Source organism: Ictidomys tridecemlineatus, chromosome 10, assembly GCF_052094955.1.
Source record: "Ictidomys tridecemlineatus isolate mIctTri1 chromosome 10, mIctTri1.hap1, whole genome shotgun sequence".
NCBI classification, from domain to species: Eukaryota; Metazoa; Chordata; class Mammalia; order Rodentia; family Sciuridae; genus Ictidomys; species Ictidomys tridecemlineatus.
In genome coordinates this window covers 35,290,235-35,314,746 of record NC_135486.1, presented here as the reverse complement: position 1 = coordinate 35,314,746, position 24,512 = coordinate 35,290,235, and the positions used below count along the sequence as shown (strand labels likewise).

The window sequence follows — 24,512 nt, the reverse complement described above, 5'->3', positions numbered from 1 at the left end:
TCACAGACTCTGAATGCCCCAGTGCTCCTATTGTATCTGCAGGCCCATGTTTTTCATCACCAGTTGCAAGTCCCCTGTACCCTGCCTGAATGTTCAAGGGCTGATTTCTGCTTGCTAGTGACTGCAGGCCAGCTCTGTTTCAGACAGCGAGTGAACTTCTCTAGTATCTAGTGGATTGCAGCTACATCTTTTTGATTGAGTTTAAAGACCAGCCTCAGGAAGGTCTCCTTTGGAACTTGTCTCCCTTAAGTACCTTCCCTCAGCTTTAAGATATCTCATACACTTTTCTCACATCCTACAATATTCTTTTATCAGAGTTTAATAATTCTTTATATTAAACTTCTCCTGTTTAAATCATCAGGTGGCTTCCATCTCCTGACCTAGACAGACATAACTACATTATGATATAATCTAAAACTTATAATAATTAAGCTTTTATTTGGCACTTAGCGAGATGACATATGTAGTTTCTAGGCAAATGTGTTTGATAGAAATAATTTTTTTAATTACACGAATCCATTCACATCATTTCTATTTGAATAAAGGATAATTCATCACAACTTTAAATCTGAAAACAGGCTCATTATCACTATCAGAAAGTCAGTAATTTTGTTAAAATGGATGGAAACATGATACTAGGAACAGTAATTCCTGGATTCAGAAGAATTTTAGAAAAGCCCCCACCCCCGACTTTTGCTTCCATAAATACAAAATAGCAGTACAATCATATAGTTTCTTTTTAGTTATAGCTTTTTACAGAGCCTCTGGTTTACCAAAGTCTTTCTCCCCAGGTTTATAAAACCTTGTATGAAAATAATTCACTTAGTTCTCAATTCTTTCCCTGTGGTCAGAGAATGGTATTTAGTAACACATGGTTTAGAGCTGATTTCTCTTAAGCTGAACTACACTTTAGAATCAAATCAATATTTCATATAGTAATAGTAGATTTTAATTAAGTTGTTTTACAGGAAGTTTGGGCAAATTTCCAACTGAAGCCCAAAGCACAATGTGAGATGTACACAGTTCACTCTCTAAGATAGTGAAACAATTGTATCAGGGGTGACAAAAGGTGCAATCACCCGGGGATCTGACAAGGGAAGTGAGAGCTGTGCAGGGAGAGCGTGGGGGGCTGGAACAGCATGCTCATCAATGAGACAGCACAGAAAAGGTGACTTTAGAAGAGGCTCTCTGTGCCCTGTCCCTGTACCTTGGCCTACCCTGGAGGTCACTACAAACAGCCCATGGGCACGACTGACCACAAGTACCTCTGCCTGAGGGGGATCCCTGTCCCCAGAGCCTACTCTGCTGGTGCACAGTGTGAGTCCCCTGTGCCTGTGGGTCAGGGCTGCTGGAGCAGCTCTTCTCCAGTCATGGGGAGAAACACCCAGGTTCTCAAGGTCAGGAGGGCAAGTTGCCATGGATGCACACACTCCCTGAGGGCTGACAGCATGAGTGAGCCTCTGTTAGTGACAGCAGCAGCCCCCTCCATAGTAGTTCCTTGTTAGCTTTCTGTCTTTCCCTGTCTTGCTAGCCAGTCACCCAGGGTGCTTTCCAGAGCCACCTTCCAAAGAAACTATTGGCCCATCCATCCTTGTCTTGGGGAAGCCTCTCATGAGCAAGCTATGCCAATAACATAGACCAAACAGGTTTGTGTCTTTCCACAAAGTCAGAATTTATTTAACACCAATAAATTCACAAGTTACACCAAGTTCATTGTTGGCATTCACCACTTGTGGGTGAACTGGGAGTCATAAGATGAGAAATCACCTGTTCTTTTATTCCAGTCTTAATTTCTAATGTCTATAACACTCAAGTGTTATAGTCATATAACATCACACTACACAAATGTGTGTGTGTGTGTGTGTGTGTTACAGGATTGCTAAGGGTAAAAGCAGCCTTAGGGGTTCAGGATACTAAGCTGAGAGCATATGTAGAGAGCAGATAGCAAAGAGTCACTGTATGTGGTCAGATATAATTATAGACCAGCCAAAGAACTTGTTCAGGGTGCAGAACTGTCAAAGTGCAGGAACCTATTCTAGGCCAAGGTTCAGACAGATGGCACTTTCAGAGTGTCCGCTTGAGACGTCGGTTTGGAGTGGGCCAGGCATGGCCATGGAGGACAGAAGAAAGGGTCCTCTGCTGGAGCCCAAGGACAGAAATTTGGAGGCTTGTTGCTGTGGTGATCTTTCTGGGCAAAGCTCTTGATAAGGAGTGACCAGATGACAAGGTCAGGATGCCACCTGTCCAGACACAGGTGCTCCTCCTTTTATGGACCTCGAGTGAGGGGTTTGCTTCATTTGATGGCCTAGTGTGTTCAACAAGTTCATGGGCCTGGTTTTTCTGGTAGGAGGGTGATTCGTCCATATGTCCATGTGCTTAATTAATTCAATAAGTTCACAGCTGGTCATTTTTATTACTATGAGCAATTTATCAGTTTGTGCCTTATGATAGATGGCTGCGTTTACGTGTACAAACAAGGTGGAGAGTCATTCTACTTCAGCACCTAAACTCAAAATAGCATAGCTATGGTAAAGTACTGCTTTATCAAATGGAGTAACAGGTTTAGGCACAGCCTGGAAACTGCTGTTCTATCCGGGGAGTCACTCATAGCAGGGCACAGACTGCTCTCCACAAAACCCAAAGATGAACATCAAAGACACTCCTGTAACCTGGTAGGTAATGTCTCTTAAGATCACGGATTGATACTCTCCGTGGTGGGTGGGACTCTCTAGAAGTTCAAGCCCCTTGAACATATCTGAGGTTCAGTGAAAGCCTGCGAAACCATGGCCTCCTTGTAGTGTGTTGGGGGTGATTAAATCAAAGATGTCAGTGTTCCCCAGAGATTTCTGTTTAAAGGAGATAAGCAGCAGCAGGAGGTGCTGGGACAGGAGTACAAAAGAGACTTCAGAGGAAACAAAAAGATCAAGAAAGCAGTTTATAAAATGAATAAAACTTTCCAGGGTACCCAGCGACATAAAGGAGAGATTGGCACAGGGTTGGGGTTTCTCCTCATGTGTGCAATGGTTGCTCAAGAAACCATCTTATTATTAAGGCAAGTGGTGACCAAATAGGATGGAAGACTTGGGAACAGGAGGTGGCTCACCTGTGGGCGTCATACTTATCTGTCCTTTGGAGTTCCTTCCTGGGGTGGGAAGAAGGAGATCAGACCCAGATGTAAATCCCCATTATGGAAGGCAATAGTTGAGATGTGGTGGGAGAGAAAGAGGCCACGTGAGTTCAAGAAGAGTATGATTCCATAAAGTGGTGGGGAGTAGATTCATTCTTGAATGAATCCTAAAAGTCAGATGTCACCATTATGGGCTGAGACAAGGACAAATGTGCGTTGACATTTAATCTGTGCTCTGGAGGCCTGAGTGGAAGTGTGGAGTTCAAGGTCATGTGGGTGTGAACCCAACTACATATTTCTTATGTCTACACAGTAAATAAAAACATTAAGTTGTGTAATTATATTGTTTGGGACCCTCATTTATTATTATTGTAAATGACCACCAAGACAAAGTAGTTTTGATATATGAATATTTGTTTTCACGAATATTGGTGTCAAAGACATAGTAGGATTGCTAAGCTGAAGTGTTCCACACTGAATTGAAAGGCAGCAAGTGAGCCAAGCACCTTTTTCAATCTCTTTTGGGAAAGATGTGCACATGTGGAGCCCAGGGACATGTGGGTATCAACCCAAGTGCATCTTTTTTACAGTCCATACAGTAAAAGTAAATGTATTAATTTTATGTAATAGGTTTGTTTACGATCTTCATTTCATGGAGTACTAAATGACCACAAAGACAAAATAGATTTTGACATGAAACTTTTTAATTGAAAACAAAATGTACTTTACATCCAGAAAAAGCAAAATTATAAGCCACAAGGTGATCAATAATTCTGTAATCTCAAAGCTGTGAACTATCCCTTCTAGATGTTTATTACCATGAATATTGTTGCCAAAGTGACAAAAGAGTTGCTAAACTGAAAGGATCTGCGTGGCATTGAAGGCAGCGAGCCAGGTAGGCATATTCTTCTCCCTCCTCTGGGAAACATCATGGTAATGTTTCTATACTAGTTTGTCTTTCCTTGTTTAGTTGTAGTTCTAGTAATTCAATCTCAAGAGATAGCTTAGATACTTCCAGGGCCATTTTCACATCTGCAGGGTTTGGGAGACACTGCAAGAGTTTTTTTCCTATGTATACTTGATTGCACCCTTCCTGGAATTCCTGAAAGAGAGAGAGGTAGTGGGTGTGGTGGAGCCTCTTTTCTCCAAATCATGGAGGAGGTGCACCCTGAAGATGGAGGGCTCCAGACAAGGACCAAGACCAGCTTCAGATTTGTGGTTGACCAGAGAAAACCAGAAATCTGAAGCCCCCCAAAGTTTTCCTCAGATCATTGTCTGTTCTGAGATAGCTGCTCAGAAGACTTCCATGAGGGTTAGGGTACCCTGTTGACCACTCAGCAATAGAAGAGTATATTATATGATGTATAATAAAGAAGAGTATATTATATGATGTATAATATAGAAGAGTATATTATATGATGTAGAAATAGAAGAGAATATTATATGATGTAGAAAAGTAAGCATCAGTACGAGACCAAACTAGATTTTCCACCTTTGCTGGTAGACTGGATGTGCTTAAGGGGTAGTCTTCTGTGGTCAGTAAAAGCCCATTTTAGTGTTAGCAGCTAATCACAGCAGGGGATGCTGAGCAGCATCAGCCTGAGGGTCACAGCCAGCAAAACTGGATTCTTTTCTGCTATTACCAAGTGGCACAGTTGCAGTTCTTTGTGGCAGGCTATGCCTCCAGTGTCTCAGCAGACTACATCAGCTAACTACAGGTTTCTTTCCAGGTTCTTGTCTCACAAGTTTGAAGACTGAAATCCACAGACAACAGAGGAAGGCAAGAGGGAAAGGAGTAGGATTTGTTTAAGAAGAAAAGACAGAGCAAGACAAAAGAGGCCTCCATACCGGGCTGCCATTTAAATGTACTGGGTTAGGGATTTATATAGCTACTGGGGAGGAGCATCGATCAATACCTATACTAATCAGGTCTTGGAAAAGTACCAGCCCTACTGGTTTGCTCCAAGATCTTCTAATTGGCTGTGCCCTTTCAGCCCTTAAGTTTGAACTTTCCTGTAACCTCCATTTGGGTTCACCCCTACTTCTGTGCATCAGGCCTTCAGGGGCTGTGTAGTAACTTCTGTAGGGCTAAGTCTGGGACCAAGCTCCTTGACCAACTTAAAGGTAGAAGAAACCACACAGATAGAAAAAAAAAACACACTTAATTGGGGCCCATTAATGATTCTACTTTTTTCAGTACTATGCCACCCTGGCCTTCTTGCAGTGCATTTGGGGAAATTAAGTCAAAGAGGCTAGTTCCCCCCACAGAATTCTGTGTAAAGGCGAGAAGAGGCAGCAGGAGATAGCAGTTCTCTCATGGGCTCTGTTTATGTTGCTCTCAAGGAAGAACAGGAAAACTTATCACCTCTAAGGGTGCTTTAAGGAAAAAAGAGAGAGTTTGGTTGAAAGACTGAGAAATGAAATAAATCCTGAAAATCAGATGTCACCATCATTGTCTGGGAGAGAGCTTGGTGGGGACCACCATTTTTACAGTTTGATGACACAGAATTTCCTTGAATTATGCCACTTACCCACTCACACTTGGGCACTGCCGGGTGCCAGGCTGTGTCCTCTGAGCAAGTGATCATTTGGCTACCCACCACTTTAAAGCCAGAGTCACAGTGGACAGTGATACTTTCCATTTCAAGATACTGATACTTATTCACAGACAGAGTCCCATTTTTAATCTCTGGTTTCCGGCAGGTAGCTATAATGGAAACATATTTTTAGGCAATCTGTAAATCCAAGAAAAAACATGGCAATAGTCTAAGACAATAAGAATGAATTACATTTAGGAGCTGCTAATTGTTCTATATTTCATTTTGATAACAAAAATATTGGGCCAGGCACAGTAGTGTATGCCTGTAATCCCAGTGGCTCAGGAGGCTGAGGCAGGAGGATTTTGAATTCAAAGCCAACCTCAGCAAAAGTGAGGTGCTGAGCAACTCAGTGAGACCCTGTCTCTAAACAAAATAGAAAATAAGACTGGGGATGTGGCTCAGTGGTCAAGTGCCTCTGAGTTCAATCCCTGGTAACAAAAAGAAAAAAAATTATATATATATTGGTTAACAACTTTATTGAGCATGATGGTCTAAGCACTTTATGTGGCTATCTCAACTCTCACGATAATCCTCTAAAGTGAGTGCTGTTATCTGGGAGAAAGTTTAGATACTGAGAGGGTAAGGAACTTGTCCATGGTCATCACATTTTAAATAACATGACAGGATATTTTTTTAAAGGGGATGTGACTCCAGATTCTCAGCTAGCAGAGTAACTCTCACCCACAGACAAGATTGCTGCAAGATGCTAGGCATGGAGTTTTTCTTCTTTTATCCTGTGCCTCCTGTGTGCTATGGAGACAATGTTGCAAAATACATTCTAAATTATTATAAATATAGTATTATTATTGTTGTATACATGTAAAAATCAGATCCAATCTTGATTTCTCCTGTAACAGATAGGTTGGCATGAGGAATCCCCTCCATACACACCATATAATTATAGCAGGCAGCACTCTGCACATGACTCTGATGGAAATATCTGTCCATCCATTCAATTTGAAATTACCCTAGGAGAGCCTACATTTATGCTAAAACAAGTTTCCTTGAAGATTTTATAGAGCCTGCAGGTAATACTCTTTAAAATGTGATGCTCCTAGGACAGTTGTGGAAATGTTTACAAGAAAACGGGAATAGAGGCTACCTCAAGAAGGCTGAATTTTGTGACTGGGAGAAAGAAGTAGAGGGCAGGAATTTTTGTGTCCATTTTTTATGCTTTTTGTATGGTGTACCACCTGCAGATATTAATTATTTAAAATAAATGAAGTCAGATCAAGTGTTTTAGTGCTGCCTCTGAAGGGAAAATCTTTGCTCTTGATCTTCTCCTAACAGTTCCACCAGCATTTGTCATGGGTTGAGGAGGGAGCTGAATTACCTTTGCACTGAGGAGGTTCAGGTGACCACTGAGAATAGGAGCAGGAGAGTTTTGCTTCTCCAACCAGTTGGTATCCTACATCGCATTCATACACAATCTCAGTTTTATATATATGAAAAGATGGTTTATGATGTCCGTGGGCAATAGTAGGTGGGAAATTGCAATTTTGATGGTGAGACACTAAAGTAAGAGAGAGTAAGTGTGTGAGAGAGCACATCCCGGGATATGTGTGGTTTGTAGAAAGATTCACTCTGTCCTTCCATCTTCTCTGACACACTTCCTTTGAGGAACATGCCTTCCCCATACCAGCACAAGAGAATAATCTTTATCGCCAGAGAATAAAATTTGTTGCTGCAATGAATCTGTACAATAAACTCTCAAACATAAACCTAATCTTTTACTAGCTTTAAACCCCCTACATAGCTCCTAACAACTTCCCTAGAATTTACAACCCCTAGTCCAGATGGCTCTGTAATGTCATTTCTTCACAAACCCATTGATCTGTTTCTAAAAACTGTAAAATTCCCTGCATCGGCTCTTCTTCCAGGTCTTCACTTTTATGAAGGCGAAAATAAAATAAAAATGTTTTTCTTCTGGTCTCATGTCAGTTTGGCTCCTAGATCCTATTTGAGAACTAAAAGGGTAGAGATGTGTAGTGGGGTCTACACATAGGATTCTCTACATCCAACTAGAAGACCCATTCATAGCAATTAAAAGAGAAAAAGGGTGTGGCATTAGTACCGTGGTCATGGAATCACTACTCCAAACACATAGTAGATTGCCCAGAACCTGCTGGCTTGTTAGAACATTGGGGTGGCCTGAAAGGCAACACTGAACAGGGATAGGCACCATCTTCCAGAATTCACTTTGAACCCAAGATCCATCTTGAGGGAGGAGGGAAGGCATCAGTGGCCCAGCTTACTATTACTCTAAATGACCCACTTGCTTGAACACGTCTAACAGGGGAGAAAGTAATTTTCTCATTGATTTATAAGCTTTAACTAATGTCTGGCGTCTTTGGGGCTTCTTTAACCCTCTTGCTCAGGAGGAAAGAAAAAGAATCACAATCCTGACTGAGGTCATCATTCCTAAGCATGAATAGTTAAGGCTATCAAACTCAATGAGGGAAGGGAGGAATGTGTTTAGCACAGTGAGTGCCCCTTGATCAGGGAGAAGAAGGCATCTCACAGGGGATGACAGACTGACAGGAGAGCGTAGCCAGAGGATGGCTGTTGAGGCAGAAGAAAAAAGGAAGTTCAGGAAGGTTTAGGCAGGTCTTATTTTACAGATTAAGATATATACACATCAGAAATGAAGAAAAGGGAATGTAAACAAAGAAACAAAAAACAGTCATTGAGAAGTTCAATTTATCTATTAGATGTGATCTATTTTTACTGAATCAAAAAAGAAAAGGAAATTGAGAAGGCCAAGAGCATTGGAACAAAACAGGAGGGTCAGAGAGAAAGGGAAACCTGGATCCACTCCATGAAATGTGGGGTATATGATTCTTTTACCTAATTTTAAGCCTTCTCATAATAATCTCCATCATATTGATATAAAGGCACTCCCTAAATAACATGACTCTTTAAGTTCTTACCGTGGTCACATGATGGTGTTCGGGGACTCCATGTGCCATCTGATCCACATATAGCTGAAAATTGTCGCCCATAACACGTGTATGAAAGTTGGTCTTTGTAGCTATAAGAACACTTGTTGGTAGGGTGGTATCTTTTAGGGTGAATGATTTTACCATTCGCCAGCTCTGGTACTGGGCAACATACTTATAAAAAATAAAAAGTGAAGATAACAGTTAATAAAAGCACCGTGAAGAAGCTCCTATGGCTAACAGCCTCATTTCTACCTTTGAAGGATCTTAGTACTGAAGAGATGCTGGGGAAACAATAGAGACTCAAAATGTTCCAAGTACGTGTTCCCTGCCCCTGATTGCTAAAGAATTCTAATCCAGTCATTTCCCTCCAACAAAACATTCTCATTAGGAGCCTCCAAAGGAGAAGTTGTAACAAACCTGTGTGAAAAACATAAATTTTCAAAATTATTCAAAAACAACGACAAATAACATCCACTTATTGACTTCCATGGGGTTACATCATAATTAAGTTCTCCGCTTAACACTTCTCTAGATGCAAAAAAGAAAGTTCTCAACAGTTTATATCCACCAGACAGTTCATCCATAGATATAAATTGATATTATTGCTTATGGCAATAAAAAAGAATTTTTTTCTTTTCTGATGTAAAATTTTAAAAAATAGCTATTCAGATTCTTTCCTTTTGGAAATAATAATAACTGATACAGAGTTATAATTTTTCATTAATTAGTAGAAATAAGGACTTTAAATGGAACTGGAGCCAGGCACAGGTGCACACCTGTAATTCTAGCACCTCTAAAATGGCCTAATGCTATTAGATGGGTAGAAGGAGACATTTTCTCAATTTTTTTTTTGTCAATTTCACTGAGATGCATAAAATAGCATCTACCTAACCTATCTGTGGGCCCCTCCCTGGTTCCTACAAGTAGAGGTGGCACCTCTCCTACCAATGAAACTGGACAAAGTCTCCTTTGTATCCTCCTGAGGTAAGAATATTGGGCAAGGAATCAGGATCTGTCTTCTAGAGGCAGGTGAGGAGATCCAACTCTGTCTGCCTGCTGTCTTTTAAAATTAAAAGCAACTTCTCATTTCCCATTAACTGTTTTTCTGCATCTTGCATTTCCTCATACTGAGAGTAAAAACTGGAGGGAATCTTACTCTGGGGATGCTAAGGAAACTAAGAAGGGAGATGCCCCCTATCCTGGCCTGATTCACTGGCGTGTTCTTTGTCTCATCGCCTAAGTAAATCTGCATATGAATCTGCCTTTTGTCCAACTTTGCTGCCTTTTCCCCTTTAAAATTTTTTTATTTGTTCTAATTAGTTATACATGATAGCAAAATGCATTTCAATTCATTGTACACAAATGAGCACAGCTTTTCATTTCTCTGGTAGTATATGATGTAGGTTTGTTGCACCATATGTGCAGTCATCCATGTACCTAGGGTAATGATATCCATCTCATTCCACCATCTTTCCTACCCTCATATCCCCTCCCCTCTCCTCCCTCCCTTTTGCCCAATCAAAGTTCTTCCATTCTTCTCATAGCCCCTCATACCCCATTATGGATCAGCATCCACTTATCAGGGAGAGCATTTGGCCTTTGTTATTTTTTTGAATATCGATTAACATGATATTCTCCACCTCCATCCATTTACCTTCAAATGCCATAATTTTATTCTCTTTTAATGCTGAGTAATATTCCATTGTGTCTACATACCACAGTTTCTTTACCTATTCATCTGTTGAAGGGCATCTAGGTTGGTTCCGAAGTTTAGCTATTGTGAATTGAGCTGCTATGAACATTGATGTGGCTGTGTGCACTTTCCTGGCCCTTAAGTTTTCCAAAGAGGGAAATTTGAAACAAAGGTATGTTCTATTTTCATTCAAAGCCAGCTTTGAATAAAACTGCTTTTCCTGCCAATGTGACTCCAAATTTTGTGGAGGCATGAATGGAAGAGCAGTTCTACAGAATAACAGAATGGACACTGAAAGTATTGAGCATGCCTATCAGCCTCCATTGTAGTGTCAGGCAATCTCTTAATGTGCAGACATGTTTTATTCTGTTCTGATGTTTTGTCTCATCAGGCAATATCATCACAAACCATCTTTGTGTGTGTGTGTTTTACTGGGGACAGGTTGCTTCCAAACCCTCTCAGACTGCACAGTGCTACTAACTAAGCAGAGATTAAGAAGCCACAGGGAAATATGATGTGAAGTACACTTGGAATTAAACTCAACACTACACAACAGTCAACATCCCAGGTCACATCGTCAAGGAACAGTTGCTCACTTAACTACATCTGTACTCTCTTACACGCTCTTAAATTTTATTTTATTTTATTTGTTTATTTTTATGTGGTGCTGAGGATCAAATCCAGTGCCTCACATGTGCCTCACAAGCACTCTGCCACTGAGCTACACAGCCCAGCACCCATACTCTTAATTTTTGAGACAGGATCTCTCTAGGTTACTGAAGCTGGTCTCAGACTTACTATCCTCCTGCCTCAGTCTTCCAAGTTGCCCTTCTTAAGATGGCTCCTCTTATGGCATCAGAGGCTGGGAAGTACACAGAAGTTTTTCCAGTGCCAGCTTGCTATGCAGATGCCAGGTCTCCTGTCTGCTCAGACTGCATTCATAGAGACCTCTGGAACTCCCTCTCCTTTATGAATAACTCTACTGATAGGGTGTTTCCCCTCTCCTAGAAAGCCACTGAGTGCTTGGTGTCAGGCTGTCTCTCATATTATTCTTTTTTAAAAAAACTTTTTATTATTAGTTGTTCAAAACATTACAAAGCTCTTGACATATCATATTTCATACATTTGATTCAAGTGGATTATGAATTCCCATTTTTACCCCATATACAGATTGCAGAATCACATCGGTTACACATTCACATTATTCTTAAAACCAGTATTTCTAGATTTCACCAGGTCACTAACTCTCTCCTGTTACATTCCAGCACTTGACTATGACCCCCCGACCACTACGTTCAATCTCATGGAACAGCAGGTTAGTGCTAAGTGCCTTTAATCTGCCATCTTTCTCTCTCACCTCATGCCAGCAATAACAGAGATAAATAACAATTGCTGTGGCATCCGACCCAGCAGAAGTTGCTTCCAAACCCTCTCAGACTGCACAGTGCTATTAACTAAGCACAGATTAAGAAGCCACAGGGAAAATATGATATGAAGTACATGTGGAATTAAACTCAACACAACAAGCCAACATCCCAGGCCACATCGTCAAGGGACAGTTGCTCACTAATAAGATTCTCACATAAAAGTGGAAAAGATATTCATCCCAACAGATGCATAAATCTCAACCCAGAAATATGAAATATGAAAACACAAGGCAATATTACTATTCCAAAAGTTCCCTAGTAACTGAATCCAAAGATTGAAGTGGATGAAATGTCACATAATTTGGAAGATTGATAAAAGGATCAGTGATTTTAAAATATAAATTAATAGCCGAATGAATTAAGGAAGACAATGCAAGATATGAAAGAATAATTCAATAAAGAGACAGATTCTGAAAAAGAACCAAATAGAAATCTTGGAAATGAAAAGCTCAAAAATCTCAACTGAGGAGCTGGGGATGTGGCTTAGTAGTAAAATGCTTGCCTGGCATGCAGGAAGCCCTGGGTTCAAATCCCCAAGCACACACACACACACACATACAAAAAAAAACCCTCAACTGAAAGTCTTACAATAGACTAGATGAAGTAGAAAAAAGACTATCAGGGTTTAAAGACAAAGTAAATACACTGGCAAATTCAGATAAAAGTAAAGAAAAAATAAGAAACGGTAAATAGAACATATAAGGTCCTGGGACAAAATTAAGACACCAAATATTCAAATCACAAGTTTAAAGGGAGAGAGTAAAATTATAGGCTAATTGCATAGAAGACATAGTAGGTGAATTAACAGCATACAATTTCTCAAATATAGGCAGTATTGTTGACATCCAACTACTGGAAGCATTTAGAACCTCATATAGAAAAGACATTCATCCCAACAGATGCATAATGATAGGAACTAGTACACATTTTTCAATAATAACCCTGAACATAATTGGTCTGAATTCTCCAATTAAAAGACACAGACTAAACAAATGGATTTAAAAACAAGACCCAACTGTTTAATTTCTTAAAGAAACTCAACTAACTACTAGAAACATACAGACTGAAAGTGAGAGGATGGAGAATGGTATTTCAATCAAATAGAATTCAAAAGCAAACAGAAATAGCTACACTCATAGCTGAAAAAAAATAGACATCAAACCAAAATACGTCAAAAGAGACAAAGGAGTTCATTACATGTTGATAAAGATTATAATTCATCCAAGAGGATAAAATGGTTTTAAATATATATGCATCAAATGTTAGAACATCTAATTTTCTGAAAAAAATTAATGAGCAATAAACAAACAAACTAGAGAAATTCTCTCATTCAGACAACACCAGGAACTTGTCATTAATGAACTTCACTAGACATTTTTTGAGCCTGAGCCCTGAGTCTTAGCCTCTTCCCTTTCCCGACATTGCTGATTCAAATGATATGGACAGATAATCCAAGTATCTACCAACAAAAATTGTGTTGGTAATTATAAAGAACATATGAAATCATCTCTTGGTGTCCGAGGAGATTGGTTCTAAGACTCCCCGTGGGCACCCAAATCTGCAGATGCTCAAATCCCTAATATAAAATATTGTCCTATTTACATAAAACCTAAGAATTTCTTCCTGTATACTTAAAATAATTTTATCTCTTTCCTAGTTGTATACCTAGTACAATGTAAATACTGTTATATTGTATTGTTCAGGGAATACTAATAATACTAATAAGGAAAAAGGTCTGTACATGTTCAGTGCAGACAATTTTTTTTTTCAAATACTTTCAAGCCACAGTTGGTTGAATCCCTAGCTATGGAACCTGTAGATACAAAGGGTCAATTGTAATTGCATATTTCATCTTCTTTATTCTTTTAACTGATTTAAATGGCACTTGCATAAAATAATATATAAATAAGTGCATTATTAAGTCTATAACATACAGAAATGGAGTACATTAGACAATAACCCAAGGGTGGTAGGTGTGAACAAAGCTGCATTGGAGAATAAAAACAAAACCAGGTGGTAACTTGAAGCCACAGGAAGAAAAGAAGAAATCCAAAAATGGCAAAGAAGATTAATGTAATAAATTCTATAAATATATACTTGTGTTCCTTTATTTTTCTCCACTACCATCAAAAATATGAAGTGTAAAAAAATTTAATCAATAATTATAACTATAGGAATTCTATACTATAGGAATTCTAACAAATATAGACATGAAATATTTTGCTAGATTCTTGGCTGATGATATTCTCTTTCTACATTTTGAATATATCATCTCATTGTTATTTAGCCTTCACTATTCCTGATGAGAAGTCAGATGTAAATCTTATTGGGGTCATTGTATATGACGTGTTTGTTTCTTCTGTTTTGCTATTTTCAATATTTTCTCTTTATCCTTGACTTCAACATTTTGACTATGACGTGTGGATGCTGGAGCCTATTTAAGATAAACCTTTCCCAGCATAGGACTTTGGAAAATGTACAATGTTGAAGAGCTGCTAAATCTAGTCCACTCCAAATACCCCTTCTACCTCCAGGACGCTGGAAGATATGGGAATTGCCATTGTCAGCCCACCAATGCAGTTCTCCAAAGTGGTGATTTAGGGAGCTGAGAGCCATTCTTAGTTCTAATGTAATGGCCCACCACTGTTTGTATCAAGTCTATTTGTACAGAGTTGCTGAATAAATGATTCTCAATTGGTTGTAAATCCTTTGAATAATCTCTAAGAGACCTTGAGTGGTTTCCTTTGCTAATTTTTAAAAGCTTAATAAATACCACTCTGAGGAGTAGTCTAACTCCAAACACCAATGTTTCAGCAGTCCCCAGAGTAAGGCTTTTGACATTTCAGTAAATCAAAACTAACAGCACAACGCATTAATGACTTTCTTACCAGTTTTATAATCTTTGGGCAAGTCATTTGATCTGTTTCCTCTTCTGTAAAATGAGGATAAGAGTGCCCATAACTGTTGGGAGGACTCATTAAACATAACTCTTATTATGCACTAAAACTACTACTTACTCTTATCACTATTTTTAAAATATGTTTAATTAGTGTATTGCAAGTACACACAATAGTGGGATTTGTGAGTATATATTTCTATATATGCACATATATAACAATATAATTTAGTCAATTTCATTCCCCTATACCTCTCATCCTCCTTTCTCCTAGTCCCTTTCCTCTGTGCTACTGGTCTCCCTCCTATTTTAGGATATCACTATTTATAATGATCCACATGAATTTAGAATTTCACAGAATCAGAATCAGCTCATTCATACAATAACTTTTTTTGCAAGTTAGAAAAGGTATCTTTCCTCATGATACTTTATTGCTTATCTTTCAAAATAATGATCATAATGTAATGACTTTGCTAAAATAAGACAAGTTTTCTACCAACTTAAAGAAAAGTGTTGAAATATATTTAACCAATACATCATGTTTACAATGTGAATGCTTTCCCTTCAGACTAGAATAGTCATGACCTGCACAAATATCTATGGCAGCCTTCTCTGGTGATGTAGGCATTGCAGAGTATACTATAATAATTCTTCTTTCCAATAAGAAAAAAATGAAGAAAATTATTAATCTAAAATTTAAATTTTTTTTCTGGGATTCAAAATAAGTCTAGATATACAAGTATGCTCACAATGACATTTCTGGGTACCTTTAGATGCCAAACACTGAAATTCCTTCATGGTCCATACTTACTGGGCTCACAGATGGGAGGAGAAGTATTCCATTTTTTATTAGCTTCACAATGGATTGAACTGCTGCCTTTAAGGTTAAAACCTCTCTGGCAGCCAAACACTATAGAATCTTTGTAAGAATAGGTCGGTCCAAATCCAGAGATGATGATTCCATGTGGAACAACTGGTGCAGGACAGTTGATATCTAAAAAAAATCATGAGAAAAAAATAAAGCAGATTTTAAAGGATAAACAGCAATAAGAATGTTACTGCTACCACTAATCCAGTTAGTAACACAAATACCTAATATGTCATATAGATACAAAGGAAATATTTTTAAATGAGTGTGTGTGTGCACATGCATATAATTTCAGCTTTTCAAAGCCTCAGTAAAATGAGGTCCCATCATACTAGTCCTTCTATGAGATGATCGTGAATAAGTCCTTCAATTTACTAATAAAGATTAGTTATAGGTAACTCAGAAGACATATATCTGTGAGGCCTAATTTTCTCAGATAATTTGGGTTGTAGGTCAGTGTAATGATCTGTAGGTCAGTGTAATAATCACCATAGTAATGATCTGGTGATGGTCATGAAGAGGTGGCCAGAGCTCCATGCCCTAACAAGCATAGTAAAAATCATCCCCCTCCATCCCTCACCCTATCTCCAGCCAGTTATCAAATCCTATCAATACAGACACATTTACTCCTCTATAATCCCTCAACTTCTCTCCAGGGCTGCAGCCACTGCTATAGTTGAAGCCACACTGACTGAATGGTTAAGCAGTCTTAGTTCGAAACACCACAGACTCAGTAATTCCTAAACAATAAAAATTCCTCATATCTGGGGACTGGGAAGTCCAAGACCTGGGCACTGACAGCCTTACTATCTGATAAGGGTTTTCGGTGTATTTCCAAATTGGTGACTTTTGTGCTGCATCCTCTCATGAAGAAAAGGATGAAGGTTGAGTCCTCATGTGACAAAAGATCTAAAAGGACCAGGGAGCTTCCCTTCCTCTCTTTTAAAATGGCACTAATCAGTTCCCAAAAGGCCCCATCTCTTAGTACCATTACACTGGGGCCTAAATTCCAATATGAAGTTGGATGAACACATGCAAACCATAATAAGTGCTTGTTGGTCAACTTATGTCTCACTTTAAGTTATTGTCCATCCTTCAGGTAACAGTTATCTTTCTAAAATATAGAACACTTACTCTCCTGGTTCAAACCTTTTATCTCCCCTTCACCTTCATTCTGAATTCTTTTTTATTTTTATGATGAAGAGTATATTGAAAGAGGTGGGGAAAAGGAGCTTCCAGAAGATGGATTCAACATGTCTGAAAATATTTCAGTTATATAAAGGGAAAACTTCAAGAGCAATAATATATTATAAATAAAAGTCTTTCAACTAGATGGACAGATGAGTAAATCTTGTATTATTTGTACCCATGGGAGAGTTCTTCTTGAAAAATTCTTGTTTATAGAATATTCTGTAAAATAGAGTTGGCAACCTCCAGTGATTCTTCTTTTACCAAAACAATATCATAAGAGTCCATGTATTTTCTAAACGTTCATCTACTCTATCATTTAGATAATCAACCTTCAGAATGTGTTCAACATTGACTACCCCATCTGCCATTTTTAAATCTCCTTCAGAGTCTCCCAGCAGAATTATGTTGCTGTTGTCTTTGAGTTGACTGAAATAGTCTGCATTCTTCAAGGCACCATCATGTTTGTCGAATACATGAATTAGTTCTTCTTTAAATCCTTTGATGACAACATTTTCATCAAAACACTACTTTGACATTCTTTAGAGCAAGATACAAGCTCCTTTATAATATGACCCCTGCTGACTTTTTCAGCCTCAGCTCCTGCCTTCTATATATCTTACAGTCCTGACTCAGACACTTGAACTCTCTGTACTATTCTGCTCTCTCATCCCCCAGGATTGATTGCATCTCGTATTGAGTAAGAATAATAAGTGATACTGTATAAGCACTGAATGGTTATGGAAGATGCCTTTGGTCAGCAAACTAACAATACCATATGATATCTCCCAGCTTGATTATCATTTTCTTTGTCTTGTTATACCTTCTGTATTTAGTAGGGTTTTTTTGTTCTATAGGCACATATTGTTGACATTGTAGGTGCTAACCAATATTTTTTGTTATATTTCCTGAAAAGACAAAAAGACTTCATGCCCTACTCCTCTGAGGCCAGGTAGTATTTGCACAACACCAGTTGTAAGACCAAGATGGAAAGTGATATGTGGTCACTTTGAGGCCAAAGCTCTAATAATCAGGATACAACTATGTTCTTTCTTCCTCGGCTTAAGAGATTGTGAAAGCACATTTTGATAGTGGGTGCCATTGGATCAAAGTAACCAGAACTGTTGAGCTGGTTACTAAGGTAATGTATGGGCTACAGGGATCCTGAGGAGCCTCCTGGACATGCAATGGATTCCGAATGAATGAAGAGAAACTTTTACTCTACCAAACCAATGAGATACTGGTGTTGTTTGCTGCTATATCCTAGTAGAGCATGCAGCAAGTATCTATTGATCAAATAAAGGACTGCCTCAGTGCAATCATTAGTTTCTTTGAATCATTTCATTTCCCCAATAAATTCAGCTTCCTTTTTCTTTAGGAAAAAAAACAAACAAACAATTTAAGGCTAAATTCATGATCGTGACTTACTTTCACAAGTAGGAGGACTTGGGCTCCAGACGCCTACTGTTTTATTCTCTACTGTGCAGGAAATGGAAGCATTCCCTATGAGTGAGAAGTTGGGGTCACAGGTGTAGGTGACAGAGGAGCCATATGTGAAGAGGTCTTCATCGCTGCCACTGTGCTTCCCATGGCTGATGTCTGGAGGGGGTTCACACTTGACAACTGGGATAAGGGAGTGAAGAGAAAGGAATATTCAGCAAGGCATCAGGACAAAGCTAAAATTCCTGCCAATTCAAACCTCCCAAGAGGCAGTAAAAATGCATTATTATTCCATAACATAATTTAAGCTTATAGTCAAGTCAGAAATATCTTTACTTACTTAAACATACAGGGAAAGGGTTACTCCAGGCAACTCTCTTATCTTGGATGTCACAATAACTAGTGGTTGGACCCTTTAAGACAAATCTAGATAAGAAAAGATGGAAGATTTTAATGGAATTCTTCCCGTATGAAATTAAATTAGATAAAGGGATTTGAACAGAGAGAATCTGTTACTTAATATTAAAATAAATAAATAAAGTTTTCTTGGATATTCCCAGAGAATACTCCACTTGGTAAAATTTCATCACTGTGATGGGGTGTGTGTGTTTGTTCATTTGTCCTTTTATTCTTTAGTATTGAGTATTTAGTATCTACTAGGTGTCAGGTCTGCAGTTCATCCAGAGCTCAAGTAGAACAACAAAAAGAATCACCTGAGTGAGTTCTATGGTTTTTTTTTTTTTTTTTTTTTTTCTCTGGTTTGCAGGATGCCTCTGACTTCAGATGTGTGGCTTTCTTTTCACACACCATCAACTCACCCCCATTTTTATGGCTCTTGACAAGTCCTAATCTTTCTTCAATTTGACTTTCCTCTATATCTTATGATAACAGGAGGGAAAGGCATTTTCAGTGTGATTTTACATTGTAGCATCATCAAGAAATAAACCTCCCATGTGAGGGAACCTTGAGGTCAATTCTTTAGCAGCCTAAGAGATCCTGGAATGGACTGAATAATATCTTAAAATAAAATATATTCTTTTAATAGAAACAAAATATAGCTAGATTTTAGCAATTACTTTAGAATTGCTTTTAAATGTAGTTTTTCTAATCAAGTGAAAACTACTGTTTCTGGTTGTTTTGACAGGAGCAGCTCAGTATTTCAATAGCACCTTAGTTCTCAAGGTGCTATTGAAATACAATACAACTAAATACACTAAATACAACTTTCCCTCTTGGGAGCCATATACAGCAGGGGAAGCAGAAAGCAGGATAGAAATGAAACACTAACCAAAGTGAAATAACCATAGAAAGAAGATTAGAGAAAAATAATAAATAGAGGTGACAAGCAAAGGAGAATCATTGCATGCTTTATTGGAGAGTAAAATAGTTATTTTAAAATACATTTCAAGTAAATAATATTAAAATAACACTCCAATCTACATAGTAAAATTTCAAATCACATAGCAGCAAAAAAAAAAATTGAACTAATGATCTTTATCAAAATAGCTAAGAACAAAATTATTAGATTTCAAAGTTTAAGAATACCTTTGTATAGTAAAATTGCAAGGTATGTAGAAGAGAAAGAAATTGAGGTCAGCATCTGAGTTTTCTACAGCAATATTGGCCACTAAAAAATATTGCTGCAATACCTACAGGATATCCAAGAAATGAAAATACTTTAATGCTAGGGATTGAACCTAGGGACACTCCCACTGAGTTAAGTCTCCAGCTCTGTGGTGTTGTTCCCCCCCCACCCCGTAGGGTGTGTGTGTGTGTGTGTGTGTGTGTGTGTGTGTTTGGTTGAGTTTCTGCTTGCTTGCTTGTTTTGGTTTGGTTTTTGAGAGAGGGCCTCACCAAGTTACAGAGACTTGGGCTTGAACTTGCAATCTTCCCACCTCAACCCCCCTAATTGCTGGGATTACAGATTGCATGCCACTGTGTCTAGCTAGAAAGTACTTATATCCAGCCACACTATCTCTGAAGTGTCCATGCTTCTGATATACTAAAACCTACAATAGCTCAAGGAATAATTTGCACTTTTTGGGGGGTGGGTGAGGGGCACAGGTTATTTTGTTTCAGTTTTTAGGAAACCACTACAGGACCAACTTTAGACAATCAAGAGACAACAGGGGCAACTTTAGTCAAAAATGGAAACAAATCAAAACAAAATGGTAGTGAACATTGGATCAAAGACAAAATCCAAGATGGGGCTAAGAGTTATTGAGTGAAATATAAATGTTATATGCTGAGACAGCAGTGGAATGCTAAAACTATCAAAAATAAGAGATGAGGAAGAGAGTAGAAGAAAAACACATTTCCTCATGGCCTCATCTCCAAGAGTTAGGAGTGAAATTAACCTGTAGACATATAATTGTATTTGACTCTAATGTTAAATACAAAATAAATAATAAGATATATGAATAACAAATTTACTGGTAAAGACAGAAGAGGTAAGAAGGGAGGAGAGAATGCAAATTTATTGTTGCTTTCAAGTAATAAATTTAAACTGCCTCAAGATAAACTGGAATAATGATACATAAATATAAATTTATAAAGATAGCTACTAGATCCAAATTTCGAACCTTCCTAAATATCATATCTTTTCATATTTTAAATAACAAATAAATGTACACATGCCTACATACATATATCACCATACATGAAATAGTATGACAAAACCAAGTTTATAGACATCACTCATATCAATAAATGTAACTGGGCTTCAGTATCTTACTGAAAGAAAAAAATAGGTTTTAGTTGGAACTAAATTCAACTCTATGTTGCATACAGGAGACAAACCTATAAATATTTCAAACATATTAAGGAAGGGCAAAGTAAATGCAAACCAAAAAAAGAGATAATGATTTTTAACATCCCATAGAACAGACATCAGAACTAAAATGATTAAATCATACAAAGACAGGTACTACATGAGGATTTTTTTCCTCATGTAGAGCAACGCGAGCCAGCAGTTCGGGAAGCTGAGGAAAGAGGATCTTGAGTTCAAAGCCAGTCTCAGCAAAAGCAAGGTGCTAAGCAACTCAGTGAGATCCTGTCTCTAAATAAAATTAGTCTAGAGATGAGGCTCAGTGGTTGAATGCCCATAAGTCCAATCCCTGACCCCCCCAAAAAAACCTCTATGTACCAAAATATATGGTAGCCATTTTAATAAACAAAAATATATGGGCTATAAGCAAAACAGTCAAGCTATGCTATCAATTATCATTAATTTATTTATACTATTATTTTATAACATAGTTATAAAAGTTATTATTTTACTTTAATTCCTATATTTCTGTTTAAAGTATATAAAGAGCCTAGTGTAGAGTGGTGTGTGCCTATAATCCCAGCTACTCAGGAGGCTGAGACAGAGGATTGTGAGTTTGAGACCAGCCTGGGCAATATAAGGAGATCATTTCTCAAAAAAAAGAAAGAAAGAAAAGAAAAGAAAAAAGCAAATCAATAATAAAGACAATAAGGCATATAAATAGAAGGCCTAACAAAAGATTCAAAAAAGCCATTATCAAAAAAGTAGATCTGAGATGGGTGTGGTGGCACATGCCCGTAATGCTAGTGACTTTGGAGGCTGAGGTACAAGTTCAAGAATAGCCTCAGCAAATTAGCAAAACCCTAAGCAATTTAGCAAGAGCCTGTCTCAAAATAAAAGGACTGGTGATATATCTCAATGGTTAAGCACCCTGGGTTCAATCCCTGCTACCAAACAAAAAAAATAGATCTGAAATATATATATTTCAGATATATGAATATATATAATAAAATATGCCTTCATTTGAAGTGCCTGTGGACTATTGATGAAAACCAACCATATATTCATGATGTACCCTAAAACCTCAGTAAATTCTGAAATAGAAATAGGCAAAATTCTCTATGGGGGTAGAAGTACCATGGTAGACAGCAAGAGTTCCAATAAAAGAGTTGCCAGGATTCAGTAAATAAAAAGACAGGATGGCTAGACAGGTGGCACAAGCCTGTAATCCTAGCTACTTGGTAGGCTGAGGCAGGAAGATCACAAGTTCAAGGCCAACTTGGGCAATTTAATAGGATACTATCTCAAAATCAAAAATAAAAGGAAAAAGGACTAGGGATGTAGCTCAGTGGGAGAGTACCCCTGGGTTCAATTACCAGAAACAAAGAAAAGAAAGACAGATAGGATGTTTACTTTTCAAGTTAAACTTGAGTGCCATGTAAACAGCAGTGTTTTAGTGTGTGATCCAAATATTGCATGAAGCATACTTATAATAAAATCATTTGTCATTTGTCTGAAATTTAACTGGGCATCCTGGGTTTTACCTGGTAATTCCAAACTAAAAGTTTTCACCTGTCAATTCTGGCTCCTCATGCAAGTGAATAAATAGGAAAGGAGGAGATTATGATGGTTGGGGTCATTCATCCTGACCACTGAGAGGAAACTGGATTGCTTCTGCACAATGGTGTTGTGTAACTACATTTGTACAAATTTATATATGCATAAGTAAATGCATCAGAGCATTGTTCAGAATAGCAAAATACTAGAAACACTCATGCATCCATCAAAGGGGTTAACTCTTGACACATCTACACAATAAAATTCTGTACTGTTGTAAGCAAAAATTAATGCAGAAACTCTCTCTATATAAACATGAAAATTTTCCAATATATACTGATGAGTGCAATAGCAAAGTAAGATGCAAAACTACATTTGTGGTTGAAAAGAGGGAAAAAAAGAATATATGCTCATTTCTTAGCTTGCAGTAGAATAAGGAAACACTAGAAAGATATAGGAGAAACCAATAAAAGTAAATCCTTGCTTGAAGAAAGGAAGAACTGGAGTATATGGAGATAGAATAAGAGACTTCTTACTACATACCTTTTCATGTCATTTTAAAATTTGAAATATATGAACACATTAGCTATTTTAATTAGCGATTCTAATTTAAAAATTAGACAGTAGAATATTACTCAGCATTAAAAGAGAAGGAAATCATGGCATTTGCAGGTAAATGAAAGGAGTTAGAGAATATTATGCTAAGTGAAGTAAACCAATCCCAAATGCAGAATGTTTTCTTTGGTATGAGGATGCTGATCCATAATAGTGATGGGGGAGGAGAAGCATAGGAGGAATGCAGGAACTTTAGATAGGGCAAAGGGGAGGATGGACAAGCGAGGGGGCAGGAGAGTAGGAAAGAAGTGAAATGAGATGAATCATTACCCCAAGTACATGTATGAAGACACAAGTAGTATCATTCTACTTTGTGTATAGCCAGAGACATGAAAAATTGTGCTCTATAAGTATACTATGAATTGAAATGCATTCTGCTGTCATATATAACAAATTAGAATAAATAGATAAAATTTAAAAAATAGTAATTTAAAGTATTGTTTTCAGACTACTCTTACCCCTCTGAACAGCTGAATTCTATTTGTGATCCAAAAGTGAGATCTGTCTTAATTTCCACACGCCCATTAGGTAAATCTCCTGGATTACTGCATCGTTTCTCTGAGAGAAAATTTAAAATGATAATTAGTGACTCTAAGATCTCACATTAGAAAACAAAATTGAATGATCAAATTCTACCTCTGCATCCAGAAAAATCCAAATGTTAAGATTCATACTTATTTCTGAACCCAACTTACTTTAATTTGGAGGAACAATGCCATGAAATTTTATCTCGTTTTTTTAATGGTACATTTTACCAAGAACCATGTGTCCTTGTGTAACAAAGGCTTAGATACTTTACTTTTGCCTGAAAATATCCTAGAGGGGGCTAAAAGCAGAATTACAGAGTTGGCATCTCTGTTTCCATTTTGCATCTGTCTCCTTTGCTCTGAGTCAACTTGGATTTCAAAAGCAACAAACAGGTCTGATGGATAAACATCTCATGATGCCTCAGAGCTATGGCTCCACTGACGAATCCTGAGAAAATGATGGTCCAGAGCACACATGGTCAATATCACCTGGTTAGCTGTGAAAAACCTCCAGCTCTTCAGACACCCCACCTTTGCCCTCATTTCCTTTCTATAAAACCTCAAAGTCATTGTCAGCCCCTTGAGAACAGGGCTGAGGACATGAGTGCTCCATCTCTTCCCAGTAAGGCTGCACTCCTGAAAGTTCCTCACCTGTCTTTCACCTTTACTTTCTGGAGAGAGTGGCCTGACCTGATTTATTGGTTCCCCGGAGTCAGGTTTCTGGCCTTGGACTCTAGTAACCCTTGGTTACAAAAGGAAACCAAAAGACAAGGTATTAATTCATATGCCCTTTCTTTTGGAAAACATCACAGAGGCATCACCCACTGACAGGGAATCATCTCCATAGACCCAGCAGATATGTTGG

General features: G+C 38.0%; 1 protein-coding gene across 2 annotated transcripts in view; it reads right to left on the bottom strand.

The window, feature by feature from the left end:
- Window positions 1-3,813: 3,813 nt before the first annotated feature.
- C4bpa (complement component 4 binding protein alpha) overlaps window positions 3,814-24,512 on the bottom strand; it is a 29,871-nt gene continuing 9,172 nt past the window's right edge. For both annotated transcript variants that reach the window (XM_040277935.2, XM_005329470.5), the window contains exons 4-11: window positions 23,579-23,678; window positions 18,522-18,607; window positions 18,170-18,364; window positions 15,497-15,679; window positions 8,658-8,840; window positions 7,061-7,240; window positions 5,659-5,834; window positions 3,814-4,229 (exon numbers count right to left, since the gene is read on the bottom strand). In XM_040277935.2, coding sequence (XP_040133869.2) covers window positions 4,056-4,229; window positions 5,659-5,834; window positions 7,061-7,240; window positions 8,658-8,840; window positions 15,497-15,679; window positions 18,170-18,364; window positions 18,522-18,607; window positions 23,579-23,678 — 1,277 coding nt within the window. In that variant the 3' untranslated portion in view covers window positions 3,814-4,055. The remainder of the gene's footprint in view (window positions 4,230-5,658; window positions 5,835-7,060; window positions 7,241-8,657; window positions 8,841-15,496; window positions 15,680-18,169; window positions 18,365-18,521; window positions 18,608-23,578; window positions 23,679-24,512) is intronic.